Below are 16,164 nucleotides of genomic sequence, written 5' to 3' on the forward strand. Positions count from 1 at the left end.
AGAATGTGCACAGAAGCGATGGAAAGATGGACACTGCAGCATTTGTTCTAGCGCCTGTTGCAGAATTTGCAGCTCCGATAATATGCAAATGGTTTCAGCCTTCACCTTGTGCACTAGGGGTCTGGGACGGATATTAGACAGCACTTACATCGACAGCCATTACATCGACACCATTAGTTCGACAGCTCAATAGGTCGACATGGTTTTAGGTCGACATACCATTAGGTCGACAGCTCATTAGGTCGACAGCTCATTAGGTCGACAGCTCATTAGGTCGACAGCTCATTAGGTCGACACTACCATTAGGTCGACAGTGTCTATGTCGACAGTCAAAAGGTCGACATGGGTTTTTTCACAGTTTTTTGGCCGAAATGTCGACACAGTCGACATGGACACAGTTTGAAGTGTACCGCAGCCCCTCGCATCGCTCGCTTCGCTCACGATGCTTCGGGCGCGGTGCCTCGCTGCGCTCGGCACACTATTTTATTCTCCCACCACGCCCTAGTGGATAGTAGGGCATGAAATACCGCACATGTCGGCTCAAAAAACAGTGAAAAAACCCATGTCGACCTTTTGACTGTCGACATAGACACCGTCGACCTAATGGTAGTGTCGACCTAAAAACATGTCGACCTAATGAGCTGTCGACCTAATGAGCTGTCGACCTAATGACATGTCGACCTAATGGTATGTCGACCTAAAACCATGTCGACCTATTGAGCTGTCGAACTAATGGTGTCGATGTAATGGCTGTCGATGTAAGTGCTGTCTAACAATAGTCCGGATACCGTGCACTAGAGTGCGTCTGAGTGTGCAAGCCCTGACACACCAGCAGCACTCTCCTTACTGACAAGAGGGTCTTCTCTGCTCTCCCTGCAGGCACCGGCCCTTCAACGGCCAGGAAGGCCAGCTTGCTTTATTCTAGTACCAGCTCTCCTGTACCCGGTGCCCCTCTGTGTCCGGGAGCTGCGCATTAACCCCTCTGTGTCCGGGAGCTGCGCATTAACCCCTCTGTGTCCGGGGACCCCACATTAACCCCTCTGTCCCCAGGGACCCCACTTAATTAACACCCCCCCCCCCGTCCCCCGTCCCCGGAAGCCGTGCATTAACCCCTGTGTCCCCGGGGACCCCACATTATTAACCCCTCTGTCCCTGGGGACCCCACATTATTAACCCCTCTGTCCCCGGGGAACCCACATTATTAACCCCTCTGTCCCCGGGGACCCCACATTATTAACCCCTCTGTACTCGGTGACCCCACATTATTAACCCCTCTGTACCCGGGGACCCCACACTATTAACCCCTCATCCCCGGAAGCCGTGCTTTAACCCCTCTGTACCCTAGGACCCCACATTATTAACCCCTCTGTACCCGGGGACCCCACATTATTAACCCCTCTGTCCCCGGGGACCCCACATTATTAACCCCTCTGTCCCCGGGGACCCCACATTATTAACCCCTCTGTACCCTAGGACCCCACATTATTAACCCCTCTGTACCCGGGGACCCCACATTATTAACCCCTCTGTCCCCGGGGACCCCACATTATTAACCCCTCTGTCCCCGGAAGCCGCACAGTGACCCCCCCCCGGACCCGGAGCTGCGGGTGAGTGACGCGGCCGGAAGCGGGTGTCGCCGCCACGTCCCGGTTAAGATGGCGGCGGAGCGGGGAGCCGGAGATGGCGGGAGGGGGCACCTGGCGGCCGTGGTGCTGGCCCGGGGCGGCAGTAAGGGGATCCCGCACAAGAACATCAAGAGACTGGCGGGGAAACCGCTCATCGCCTGGGTGCTGCGGGCGGCGGCGGCCTGCGGGGGCTTCCACAGGTGAGGGGCCACATATATACCCCCCTATACACCGGGGGCCACTTATATACCCCCCTATACACCTGGGGGCCACGTATATACCACCTATACACCTGGGGGCCACGTATATACCCCCTATACACCGGGGGCCACGTATATACCCCCTATACACCGGGGGCCACGTATATACCCCCTATACACCGGGGGCCACTTATATACCCCCCTATACACCTGGGGGCCACGTATATACCCCCCTATACACCGGGGGGCACATATATATACACCACCATATCCCTCCTATACCCTCACATACACACACACACACAGGTGCCGGGACACATACCCCCCCCCCCCCCCATATCCCCCCACGTACATCGGGGGGCCATTTATATACTCCCACCTATACACCCGGGGCCATGTATACACTGCCTCCTATACACCGGGGGCCACGTATATAGTCCTCCTATATACCCCCAGCTATAACCCCCACCCCATTACCCCGTATATACAGTATACACCACCAAATCCCTCCTATTCCCTCATATACACACACAGGTGCTGGAACACGTATATACCCCCCCTATACACCACGGGCCACGTATATACTGCCCCCTATACACCCCGGGCCACGTATATACTGCCCCCTATACACCCCGGGCCCCCGTATATATACCACCATATCCCTCTTATACCCTCATATACACACACAGGTGCCGGGCCACGTATATATTCACATACATACCCCCATACACTCAGGGGCTATATATATATATATATATATATATCCCAAATACTCCCTCGTATACATCGGGTCCCCTATATACATCCCCAAATCTCCCAGTGCCCCAATATACACCCTTCTACACATGGGCACCTGTACACTCCCCTACACACGAAGAGGTCCCCATACACCTTAACGGGGACCCTATACCCCTCCACACACATCCATATACTTCCCTGTATGTGTCTAATAAATATGTGAGTGTCATGCGGTATGGTGAGGTCCCAACCCTGTATGTGTGTAGTATTGTGGGGGGTGGGGGCATGTTACACATAGGGTACGATCCCTGACCCTGTACTTAGGTAGTATTGGTGGGTATACCCATACACCAGTCCTGCCCGCGGCGTGCCATCTATGTCACTGTTCCTGTCCCCTGTCTTTCAGCATTTGGGTTTCTACGGACAGTGATGAAATAGAGAAAGTGGCCAAGCAGTATGGTGCTCAGGTGCACCGTCGGTCCGCGGAGGTATCCAGAGACACCACGTCCTCCCTGGAGACCATACAGGAGTTCCTGCAGCACCACCCGGGTCAGTGATCACGTCTGTGCCGTGTTCTGCCTTCCTCACATCGCGTGACCTCCATGAGACCGGTCCACGTCTGACAGGGGCTCTTCTTGTCTCCCGCAGAGGTGGACATCGTCGGGAACATACAGGCCACATCCCCGTGTCTCCATCCCAGCGACCTGAGGAAGGTGGTGGACATGATCCGGACGGAGGGCTATGACTCTGTGTTCTCTGTAGTGAGGCATCACCTGTTCAGGTGGAGAGAGGTGAAGACGGCAGGTAAGACACGCGTGTGCTTGTACATAGTCTACTACCTGTCAGCAGATTAGGTGACCGCAGCGGGCCTAGTCCTACTGGGATCATAGACATGGGTAACCTGTGACTACAAGTCCCAGCATGCCCTACCAGCATTATATCCTACAGTCTCCCTAAGTGGCTGTGCCTCACTGAAGGTATGTACACACTATGCGGTAATGTGTAAAACATCGCCCAGTGTGTCCAGTACGAACGACACTTGCTCCCATGGGTCATTAACAACACCCCTTCCCCCATCGTCTGTACATGTACAAGTGTTGTGTGGCCATACAAGCCTCCCCACCCTATGTGATAATGGTATGACCCAGGGCTACTTGTGGATGGGGCTGGAGTAAGTGCTGTGTGGCCATACAAGCCTCCCCACCTTATGTGATAATGGTATGACCCAGGGCTACTTGTGGATGGGGCTGGAGTAAGTGCTGTGTGGCCATACAAGCCTCCCCACCCTATGTGATAATGGTATGACCCAGGGCTACTCATGGATAGGGCAGGAGTAAGTGCTGTGTGGCCATACAAGCCTCCCCCCCCTATGTGATAATGGTATGACCCAGGGCTACTTGTGGATGGGGCTGGAGTAAGTACTTTGTGGCCATACAAGCCTCCCCACCTTACGTGATAATGGTGTGACCCAGGTCTACTTGTGGATGGGGCAGGAGTAAGTGCTGTGTGGCCATACAAGCCTCCCCACCCTATGTGATAATGGTATGACCCAGGGATACTTGTGTATGGGGCTGGAGTAAGTACTGTGTGGCCATACAAGCCTCCCCACCTTATGTGATAATGGTATGACCCAGGGCTACTTGTGGATGGGGCAGGAGTAAGTGCTGTGTGGCCATACAAGCCTCCCCACCCTATGTGATAATGGTATGACCCAGGGCTACTTGTGGATGGGGCTGGAGTAAGTGCTGTGTGGCCATAAAAGCCTCCCCACCTTATGTGATAATGGTATGACCCAGGGCTACTTGTGGATGGGGCTGGAGTAAGTGCTGTGTGGCCATACAAGCCTCCCCACCCTATGTGATAATGGTATGACCCAGGGCTACTCATGGATAGGGCAGGAGTAAGTGCTGTGTGGCCATACAAGCCTCCCCCCCCCCCTATGTGATAATGGTATGACCCAGGGCTACTTGTGGATGGGGCTGGAGTAAGTACTTTGTGGCCATACAAGCCTCCCCACCTTACGTGATAATGGTGTGACCCAGGTCTACTTGTGGATGGGGCAGGAGTAAGTGCTGTGTGGCCATACAAGCCTCCCCACCCTATGTAATAATGGTATGACCCAGGGATACTTGTGTATGGGGCTGGAGTAAGTACTGTGTGGCCATACAAGCCTCCCCACCTTATGTGATAATGGTATGACCCAGGGCTACTTGTGGATGGGGCAGGAGTAAGTGCTGTGTGGCCATACAAGCCTCCCCACCTTATGTGATAATGGTATGACCCAGGGCTACTTGTGGATGGGGCTGGAGTAAGTGCTGTGTGGCCATACAAGCCTCCCCACCCTATGTGATAATGGTATGACCCAGGGCTACTCATGGATAGGGCAGGAGTAAGTGCTGTGTGGCCATACAAGCCTCCCCCCCCCCCCCCTATGTGATAATGGTATGACCCAGGGCTACTTGTGGATGGGGCTGGAGTAAGTACTTTGTGGCCATACAAGCCTCCCCACCTTACGTGATAATGGTGTGACCCAGGTCTACTTGTGGATGGGGCAGGAGTAAGTGCTGTGTGGCCATACAAGCCTCCCCACCCTATGTGATAATGGTATGACCCAGGGATACTTGTGTATGGGGCTGGAGTAAGTACTGTGTGGCCATACAAGCCTCCCCACCTTATGTGATAATGGTATGACCCAGGGCTACTTGTGGATGGGGCAGGAGTAAGTGCTGTGTGGCCATACAAGCCTCCCCACCCTATGTGATAATGGTATGACCCAGGGCTACTCATGGATGGGGCAGGAGTAAGTACTGTGCGGCCATACAAGCCTCCCCACCTTATGTGATAATGGTATGACCCAGGGCTACTCGTGGATGGGGCTGAAGTAAGTACTGTGTGACCTTACAAGCCTCCCCACCCCCCTGATAATGGTATGACCCAGGGATATTTGTCTATGGGGCTGGAGTAAGCACTGTGTGGCCATACAAGCCTCCCCACCTTATGTGATAATGGTATGACCCAGGGCTACTTATGGATGGGGCTGGAGTAAGTGCTGTGTGGCCATACAAGCCTCCCCGCCTTATGTAATAATGGTATGACCCAGGGCTACTTGTGGATGGGGCTGGAGTAAGTGCTGTGTGGCCGGGGGGTGGGGAGGACAATAAATCTGTAATTATGAGATAGATCTCCGTTACCCGCAGTGTTCCCAGCTATGGAAACTACGATACGGGGGTGAGTAGCAGAGGTGACCCTGTGTATACACAGCATTTATGTGCTCGTTCTGCAGGTGAGAACACCGTGTCGGAGAACTTTAACCCAGCATGTAGGCCGCGGCGGCAGGACTGGAGCGGGGAGCTGTATGAGAACGGATCCTTTTACTTCGCTACCAAAGAACTGATCACCCAGGGCTACTTGCAGGTCCGTGTCCTCCCGCATGCCTTCATTTCCCCCTCCCCCATCCAAACACTCTCCAGGATCCCCTTATAGGATCCCTTGTGAACCGCGTAGTGCTAGACACAGCTTAGATTGTCACTGTGCTTCTGACCCCCAAGCCTATTTTAGCAACGTTTGATGGGCGGGTGAAGGGGCCCAAGTCGCCTTGTTAGTTGTGGTTTATCTTTGTCACCCCCCGTAACCAATGCAGACGTTTCTAGAGTGATACCGGATTGCTGTGTGATGCGCTGTCCCTGCTGATGTTTGTTTTCAGGGTGGGAAGACGGCCTATTACGAGATGAAGCCGGAACACAGTGTGGATATTGACATTGATCTGGATTGGCCAATTGCTGAACAAAGAGTTAAAAGGTACAATGATAATAAACGGGGACGGGGGTGACCTCAGAGGGTCTGTCAAAGGCATAGCCACTGTAATGATGGATTTACCCAGCCATACCTATTATTAATAATAATATTAGGTATTTTTTTAATCTGGCGCCATAAGGGATCCACAGCGCCCAATTACAGAGTATATAAACAGGAGACAGTGACTTACAGTTACAGACAATGTAGGACAGGTACATGGTACATACCCATAGCTGTATCATTAGAGGAGTGCACCTATCAGGTGACCTGGAAAACGTGAACTGTGTGATGTCCCGAGGACCGAGTTTGTGAACCTGTGGTGTAGAACTTATCTGATCCCAGAGGATATAACGCAGTGTTCCGCGGTACGGCCGATACTGTATCACCACGGCAGACTAACCGCGTTCTCCGTGTCCATGTAGGTTTGGCTACTTCGGCACGGGCGGCCCCACCTTGGTGCGGCTCTTGGTGTGTAACATTGACGGATGTCTCACCGATGGGCGGGTTTACGTCAACCAGGAGCAAGAATTAATTTCCTACAGTCTCCGGGACCTGGACGGGATCGGGATGTTACTGGACAGGAATGTGCAGGTAAGTGGCCTCTGGACCATAGTCTCCAGTTTCCCAGGGTCACCTTTTATTCAGCTGTATAGTGCAATTGTACCCTTGTGTTTATCAGGTCCGGCTCATCTCCGAGAGGAACATAAGCCCCACGCTGGTGTCCAGCCTGAAGCTGCCATGTACGATCGAGGCGAATGTGTCCAACAAGAGGGAAATCCTGGAGAGATGGAAGGCGGAGCTGGGGCTGACGTCATGGAACCAAGTGGCCTACATGGGTCAGTATCTGCTGGCTCGCGCCACGTGTCCTGGTATCCGGTACAACTGCTCGTCCCCTGGCAGCTGGTCTTATGCGTGTGCTCAGCGCGCAGGATCTCCTGGCGTAGGATGTGCCAGGCAGCATTAGCTGATATTGTCCTGTGTATAGACTGTAACACGTTACACGTGAGCTTATTCCAGAGGTAGCGCAGCGCCGTCTGTCACTTTCCATAGCTGCCGTTGCGTGTTACTCCTGCCCAGTAATGCCATCTTTCCCCGTGTTTCCTCCCTGGCAGGATGCGCCAATTCAGACGTGGAGTGCCTGAAGCTGGTTGGGACCAGCGGAGTCCCAGCTGACGCCTGTACAGCCGCCAAGATGACGGACACCTTCGTCTGCAGATATGGAGGCGGCTACGGAGCCATCCAGGAATTTGCAGAACACATAATAACGTTGATGGAGACGGGAAGATGATCTTTTTATGTGGAGTCTACTTAATCCAGCTTGAAGCAGAATATCTGATTCCCCGCCAGTAATTTCAGATCTATAGGGTCAGCGGCGGCACCTCCGTCCTGACCGCTGGGGAGATATCACCCATAGGAAAGAAGTTAAGGCCTCTTGTTCTGCTGCTTTATAATGTATGTAATGTCTATTACGGTCCATCTATAGCATATGACATTTTATTTTTATATTTACTTTTTGTGACTGTATAAGTTACCGGCGGTCTGCATCCTCGAGGGCTTACGCCTAGAAAATAATTTTCCAGAGGAGTCGGACGGTTTTCGGGGCTTTTAAATTACAATAACAGAAATCAAAATTTCCTTTAACCTCTTACTTTAGGAACTAAATGTGGAGGATTTTTACGCCGTTGTGTAACTTTTTTTATTGATTTGTTCCTATACTGTAGAACAACATATGCTGCGTTATCCCTCTGCTTTCAGCAGTTAGAAACTACCCAATAGCCCTCGGAGACATGGCGCTACCCATGTGCACGCATTTGAGCTGCATAATCCCATGAAGACTGTTCTGTCGGACCATTTGTCTGTCTGGTGTTCGCAGAGTCCTGGTCTGTACGGATAGTGCATTCTCATTGGCTGTGTCGGGTCATCTGTGCTCACCACATGTCTCTACGTTTTCTTATTACAGGCGGTATAGTTTTATAGCCGTGCATCTGCGCTATGCATTCGCGAGGAGATTATTTTAATTGCACTGTGTTGTACATATGTTTTTTATCTTCTGTTTCTCCAGTGAACTTGAATCTGTCAGCGGCCGACGTTGTTCTATACCGTATATAGGAATTGTTTTATCTTCTGGTCAATCTATGAATTTCTTTAATAGTTCTCTCTGCAGAACGGTTTACAAGCATTCGGGATCAAATCATTGGAAACCCAGAGAGGTTTAACAGGCTGACCAATCATTTTCATTTATGATGTTTGGGTTAAAATTATGTTAATTTTATTTATATATGGAATTAGGTTTAATGTTCTTTTCTGTGGTGGTCAGGAATGAATCCGACAATACTATCACTGGCTGCTATGCTCTGTACTGCAATAAATACAGTATGATCACTATGCTGCAGTGTGTCTGCTTTTATGGTGTGGTAAGGACTGTGGGAGGCACTGATAGAGGATGTGGAGGACCCTGGTAGATGTGTTGTGGGAGGACCCTGGTAGATCTGTTGTGGGAGGACCCTGGTAGATGTGTTGTGGGAGGACCCTGGTAGAGGAGATGACTGGGGACACTGGTAGAGGAGATGATGGAGGACACTGGTAGGGGAGATGACGGAGGACACTGGTAGGGGAGATGACGGAGGACACTGGTAGGGGAGATGACGGAGGACACTGGTAGGGGAGATGACGGAGGACACTGGTAGGGGAGATGACGGAGGACACTGGTAGGTGTGTGGGAGGACACTGGTAGAGAAGATGATGAAGGACACGTAGGGTGTTGTAGCGGGACTCTGTAGAACAGGGCTGGGCAACACCGGCCCTCCAGATATGTGGCCATGCTGAAACTGATGCAAGGCATGCTGGGATGTGTAGTTCATTAACATCTGGAGGGCCTGTGTTGCCCAGCCCTGCTGTAGAAGGACCCTGGTAGGGGCGGTACTGGAGAGCAGGGATAGAGGAGAAGATGGAGGACACTGGTAGGGGTGGTGTGGGAGGACACTAGTAGAGAAGATGATGGTAGACACTTGTAGGGAAGATGATGGAGGAAACTGGTAGGATTGGTGTGGGAGGACACTGGTAGAAGAGATGATGGAGGACACTGGTAGTGGGTATGGGAGGACACTGGTAAGGGTGGTGTAGGAGGACACTAAGGGGCGGTACTGGAGAGCAGGGATAGAGGAGAAGATGGAGGACATTAATAGGGGTGGTGTAGGAGGACAGTGGCAGAGATGATGATGCAGGACAATGGTAGGAGTGGCGGAGGAGGACACTGGTAAAGGAGATGATGGAGGACACTGGTAAGGGTGGTGTAGGCGGACTCTGGAGGACACTGGTAAGGGTGGTGTAGGCGGACTCTGGAGGAGATGATGGAGGACACTGGTAAGGGTGGTGTAGGCGGACTCTGGAGGAGATGATGGAGGACACTGGTAAGGGTGGTGTAGGCGGACTCTGGAGGAGATGATGGAGGACACTGGTAGAGGAGATGATGGAGGACACTGGTAAGGGTGGTGTTGGCGGACTCTGGAGGAGGTGATGGAGGACACTGGTAGTGGTGGTGTAGGAAGACACTGGTAGTGGTGGTGTAGGAGGACACTGGTAGTGGTGGTGTGGGAGGACACTAGTAGAGAAGATGATGGTAGACACTTGTAGGGAAGAAGATGGAGGAAACTGGTAGGGTTGGTGTGGGAGGACACTGGTAGAAGAGATGATGGAGGACACTGGTAGTGGGTGTGGGAGGACACTGGTAAGGGTGGTGTAGGAGGACACTAAGGGGCGGTACTGGAGAGCAGGGATAGAGGAGAAGATGGAGGACATTAATAGGGGTGGTGTAGGAGGACAGTGGCAGAGATGATGATGCAGGACAATGGTAGGAGTGGCGGAGGAGGACACTGGTAAAGGAGATGATGGAGGACACTGGTAAGGGTGGTGTAGGCGGACTCTGGAGGACACTGGTAAGGGTGGTGTAGGCGGACTCTGGAGGACACTGGTAAGGGTGGTGTAGGCGGACTCTGGAGGAGATGATGGAGGACACTGGTAAGGGTGGTGTAGGCGGACTCTGGAGGAGATGATGGAGGACACTGGTAAGGGTGGTGTAGGCGGACTCTGGAGGAGATGATGGAGGACACTGGTAAGGGTGGTGTAGGCGGACTCTGGAGGAGATGATGGAGGACACTGGTAGAGGAGAAGATGGAGGACACTAATAGGGGTGGTGTAGGAGGACAGTGGCAGAGAAGATGATGCAGGACAATGGTAGGAGTGGCGGAGGAGGACACTGGTAAAGGAGATGATGGAGGACACTGGTAGTGGTGATGCAGGAGGACACTGGTAGAGAAGATAATGGAGGACTCTGGTAGGGGAGATGACGGAGGACTCTGGTAGGGGAGATGACGGAGGACACTGGTAGGCGTGGTGTGGGAGGACAGTGGTATAGAAGATGATGGAGGATACTGGTAGAGAAGATGATGAAGGACACGTAGGGTGTTGTAGCAGGACCCTGGTAGGGGCGGTACTGGAGAGCAGGGATAGAGGAGAAGATGGAGGATGCTGGTAGGGGTGGTGCAGTACACTAGTAAAAAAGATGATGGTATACACTTGTAGGGAAGATGATGGAGGATACTGGTAGGGTTGGTGTGGGAGGACACTGGTAGAGAAGATGACGGAGGACTCTGGTAGGGGAGATGACGGAGGACTCTGGTAGGGGAGATGACGGAGGACTCTGGAAGGGGAGATGAAGGACACATAGGGTGTTGTAGCGGGACTCTGTAGAAGGACCCTGGAAGGGGCGGTACTGGAGAGCAGGGATAGAGGAGAAGATGGAGGAAACTGGTAGGGGTGGTGTGGGAGGACACTAGTAGAGAAGATGATGGTAGACACTTGTAGGGAAGAAGATGGAGGAAACTGGTAGGATTGGTGTGGGAGGACACTGGTAGAAGAGATGATGGAGGACACTGGTAGTGGGTGTGGGAGGACACTGGTAAGGGTGGTGTAGGAGGACACTAAGGGACGGTACTGGAGAGCAGGGATAGAGGAGAAGATGGAGGACATTAATAGGGGTGGTGTAGGAGGACAGTGGCAGAGATGATGATGCAGGACAATGGTAGGAGTGGCGGAGGAGGACACTGGTAAAGGAGATGATGGAGGACACTGGTAAGGGTGGTGTAGGCGGACTCTGGAGGACACTGGTAAGGGTGGTGTAGGCGGACTCTGGAGGAGATGATGGAGGACACTGGTAAGGGTGGTGTAGGCGGACTCTGGAGGAGATGATGGAGGACACTGGTAAGGGTGGTGTAGGCGGACTCTGGAGGAGATGATGGAGGACACTGGTAGAGGAGAAGATGGAGGACACTAATAGGGGTGGTGTAGGAGGACAGTGGCAGAGAAGATGATGCAGGACAATGGTAGGAGTGGCGGAGGAGGACACTGGTAAAGGAGATGATGGAGGACACTGGTAGTGGTGATGCAGGAGGACACTGGTAGAGAAGATAATGGAGGACTCTGGTAGGGGAGATGACGGAGGACTCTGGTAGGGGAGATGACGGAGGACACTGGTAGGCGTGGTGTGGGAGGACAGTGGTATAGAAGATGATGGAGGATACTGGTAGAGAAGATGATGAAGGACACGTAGGGTGTTGTAGCAGGACCCTGGTAGGGGCGGTACTGGAGAGCAGGGATAGAGGAGAAGATGGAGGATGCTGGTAGGGGTGGTGCAGTACACTAGTAGAGAAGATGATGGTATACACTTGTAGGGAAGATGATGGAGGATACTGGTAGGGTTGGTGTGGGAGGACACTGGTAGAGAAGATGACGGAGGACTCTGGTAGGGGAGATGACGGAGGACTCTGGTAGGGGAGATGACGGAGGACTCTGGAAGGGGAGATGATGAAGGACACATAGGGTGTTGTAGCGGGACTCTGTAGAAGGACCCTGGAAGGGGCGGTACTGGAGAGCAGGGATAGAGGAGAAGATGGAGGAAACTGGTAGGGGTGGTGTGGGAGGACACTAGTAGAGAAGATGATGGTAGACACTTGTAGGGAAGAAGATGGAGGAAACTGGTAGGATTGGTGTGGGAGGACACTGGTAGAAGAGATGATGGAGGACACTGGTAGTGGGTGTGGGAGGACACTGGTAAGGGTGGTGTAGGAGGACACTAAGGGACGGTACTGGAGAGCAGGGATAGAGGAGAAGATGGAGGACATTAATAGGGGTGGTGTAGGAGGACAGTGGCAGAGATGATGATGCAGGACAATGGTAGGAGTGGCGGAGGAGGACACTGGTAAAGGAGATGATGGAGGACACTGGTAAGGGTGGTGTAGGCGGACTCTGGAGGACACTGGTAAGGGTGGTGTAGGCGGACTCTGGAGGAGATGATGGAGGACACTGGTAAGGGTGGTGTAGGCGGACTCTGGAGGAGATGATGGAGGACACTGGTAAGGGTGGTGTAGGCGGACTCTGGAGGAGATGATGGAGGACACTGGTAGAGGAGAAGATGGAGGACACTAATAGGGGTGGTGTAGGAGGACAGTGGCAGAGAAGATGATGCAGGACAATGGTAGGAGTGGCGGAGGAGGACACTGGTAAAGGAGATGATGGAGGACACTGGTAGTGGTGATGCAGGAGGACACTGGTAGAGAAGATAATGGAGGACTCTGGTAGGGGAGACAACGGAGGACTCTGGTAGGGGAGATGACGGAGGACACTGGTAGGCGTGGTGTGGGAGGACAGTGGTATAGAAGATGATGGAGGATACTGGTAGAGAAGATGATGGACACGTAGGGTGTTGTAGCAGGACCCTGGTAGGGGTAGTACTGGAGAGCAGGGATAGAGGAGAAGATGGAGGACACTGGTAGGGGTGGTGCAGTACACTAGTAGAGAAGATGATGGTATACACTTGTAGGGAAGATGATGGAGGATACTGGTAGGGTTGGTGTGGGAGGACACTGGTAGTGGCGATGCAGGAGGACACTGGTAGAGAAGATGACGGAGGACTCTGGTAGGGGAGATGACGGAGGACTCTGGAAGGGGAGATGATGAAGGACACATAGGGTGTTGTAGCGGGACTCTGTAGAAGGACCCTGGAAGGGGCGGTACTGGAGAGCAGGGATAGAGGAGAAGATGGAGGAAACTGGTAGGGGTGGTGTGGGAGGACACTAGTAGAGAAGATGATGGTAGACACTTGTAGGGAAGAAGATGGAGGAAACTGGTAGGGTTGGTGTGGGAGGACACTGGTAGAGGAGATGACGGAGGACACTGGTAGGGCTGGTGTGGGAGAACACTTGTGGTGGTGTGGGAGGACACTGGTAGAAGAGATGATGGAGGACACTGGTAGTGGGAGGACACTGGTAGAGAAGATGATGGAGGACACTGGTAAGGGTGGTGTAGGAGGACACTAAGGGGCGGTACTGGAGAGCAGGGATAGAGGAGAAGATGGAGGACACTAATAGGGGTGGTGTAGGAGGACAGTGGCAGAGAAGATGATGCAGGACAATGGTAGGAGTGGCGGAGGAGGACACTGGTAAAGGAGATGATGGAGGACACTGGTAGTGGTGATGCAGGAGGACACTGGTAGAGAAGATAATGAAGGACTCTGGTAGGGGAGATGACGGAGGACTCTGGTAGGGGAGATGACGGAGGACACTGGTAGAGGAGATGACGGAGGACACTGGTAGGGGTGGTTTGGGAAGATAGTGGTATAGAAGATGATGGAGGATACTGGTAGGTGTTGTGTGGGAGGACACTGGTAGAGAAGATGATGAAGGACACGTAGGGTGTTGTAGCGGGACTCTGTAGAAGGACCCTGGTAGGGGCGGTACTGGAGAGCAGGGATAGAGGAGAAGATGGAGGACACTGGTAGGGGTGGTGTGGGAGGACACTAGTAGAGAAGATGATGGTAGACACTTGTAGGGAAGATGATGTAGGAAACTGGTATGGTTGGTTTGGGAGGACACTGGTAGAGGAGATGACGGAGGACACTGGCTGGGCTGGTGTGGGAGAACACTTCTGGTGGTGTGGGAGGACACTGGTAGAAGAGATGATGGAGGACACTGGTAGTGGGTGTGGAAGGACACTGGTAAGGGTGGTGTAGGAGGACACTAAGGGGCGGTACTGGAGAGCAGGGATAGAGGAGAAGATGGAGGACACTAATAGGGGTGGTGTAGGAGGACAGTGGCAGAGATGATGATGCAGGACAATGGTAGGAGTGGCGGAGGAGGACACTGGTAAAGGAGATGATGGAGGACACTGGTAAGGGTGGTGTAGGCGGACTCTGGAGGACACTGGTAAGGGTGGTGTAGGCGGACTCTGGAGGAGATGATGGAGGACACTGGTAAGGGTGGTGTAGGCGGACTCTGGAGGAGATGATGGAGGACACTGGTAAGGGTGGTGTAGGCGGACTCTGGAGGAGATGATGGAGGACACTGGTAGAGGAGATGATGGAGGACACTGGTAAGGGTGGTGTTGGCGGACTCTGGAGGAGGTGATGGAGGACACTGGTAGTGGTGGTGTAGGAAGACACTGGTAGTGGTGGTGTAGGAGGACACTGGTAGTGGTGGTGTAGGAAGACACTGGTAGTGGTGGTGTAGGAGGACACTGGTAGTGGTGGTGTAGAAGGGCTCTGGTAGTGGTGGTGTGGAAGGACACTGGCAGACACTTGTTCCTAATTCCCACAGGCGGAACTGTGAGCACATCGCATTCTGAACACTACAGAGCGGGTATATGTTGTATGCATCTGGGGTCAGATTGGCAATGGGGTGGATGAGGCTCCAGCTCCAGGCCTCACATAAATCTATGCCCATCACCCTGACCACATGAGGCTGACCTGACACCAGCCGGACACAGAACTAGCCACACCTCCCTGTTTGCCAGTATGTTAATTGCGCCATCAGTCTTACATCTGCCGGTTGTGTCTCCTCTGTTACATGATGCGTTATTACCGTGATTGTTCCCGCAGTTACCCGCCTCTGCGCACAGCGTAATACAGGGAGAGCGATCAGTCAGCGTAATACAGGGAGAGCGATCAGTCAGCGTAATACAGGGAGAGCTATCAGTCAGCGTAATACAGGGAGAGCGATCAGTCAGTGGTAATACAGGGAGAGCGATCAGTCAGCGTAATACAGGGAGAGCGATCAGTCAGCTGTAATACAGGGAGAGCGATCAGTCAGCGTAATACAGGGAGAGCGATCAGTCAGCTAATACAGGGAGAGCGATCAGTCAGCGTAATACAGGGAGAGCGATCAGTCAGTGGTAATACAGGGAGAGCGATCAGTCAGCGTAATACAGGGAGAGCGATCAGTCAGTGGTAATACAGGGAGAGCGATCAGTCAGCGTAATACAGGGAGAGCGATCAGTCAGCTGTAATACAGGGAGAGCGATCAGTCAGCGTAATACAGGGAGAGCGATCAGTCAGCTAATACAGGGAGAGCGATCAGTCAGCGTAATACAGGGAGAGCGATCAGTCAGCGTAATACAGGGAGAGCGATCAGTCAGTGGTAATACAGGGAGAGCGATCAGTCAGCGTAATACAGGGAGAGCGATCAGTCAGCGTAATACAGGGAGAGCGATCAGTCAGCGTAATACAGGGAGAGCTATCAGTCAGCGTAATACAGGGAGAGCGATCAGTCAGTGGTAATACAGGGAGAGCGATCAGTCAGCGTAATACAGGGAGAGCGATCAGTCAGCTGTAATACAGGGAGAGCGATCAGTCAGCGTAATACAGGGAGAGCGATCAGTCAGCTAATACAGGGAGAGTGATCAGTCAGCGTAATACAGGGAGAGCGATCAGTCAGTGGTAATACAGGGAGAGCGATCAGTCAGCGTAATACAGGGAG

At 52.8% G+C, this 16,164-nt stretch overlaps 1 protein-coding gene across 1 annotated transcript; it reads left to right on the top strand.

Annotated features, from left to right (window-relative positions):
• Positions 1–1,577: 1,577 nt before the first annotated feature.
• CMAS (cytidine monophosphate N-acetylneuraminic acid synthetase) lies at positions 1,578–8,743 on the top strand. Its single transcript, XM_083180781.1, has 8 exons — positions 1,578–1,825; positions 2,970–3,112; positions 3,212–3,367; positions 5,847–5,977; positions 6,267–6,361; positions 6,781–6,949; positions 7,038–7,194; positions 7,471–8,743. Exons 1-8 carry the CDS (start codon positions 1,656–1,658, stop codon positions 7,644–7,646), a joined length of 1,197 nt encoding a protein of 398 aa, XP_083036907.1. The 5' UTR covers positions 1,578–1,655; the 3' UTR covers positions 7,647–8,743.
• The last annotated feature ends 7,421 nt before the right edge of the window (positions 8,744–16,164 follow it).

Source organism: Crinia signifera, chromosome 4 (genome assembly GCF_055691185.1).
Source record: "Crinia signifera chromosome 4, ASM5569118v1, whole genome shotgun sequence".
Classification (NCBI taxonomy): Eukaryota; Metazoa; Chordata; class Amphibia; order Anura; family Myobatrachidae; genus Crinia; species Crinia signifera.

Bases quoted from the DNA above. Each gene is read 5' to 3' on its own strand.
- CMAS (XM_083180781.1), top strand. From the start codon at position 1,656: ATGGCGGCGGAGCGGGGAGCCGGAGATGGCGGGAGGGGGCACCTGGCG. The intron at 5,978-6,266 runs GTCCGTGTCCTC...GTTTGTTTTCAG, and splicing joins TCACCCAGGGCTACTTGCAG to GGTGGGAAGACGGCCTATTA. The intron at 6,950-7,037 runs GTAAGTGGCCTC...TGTGTTTATCAG, and splicing joins TACTGGACAGGAATGTGCAG to GTCCGGCTCATCTCCGAGAG.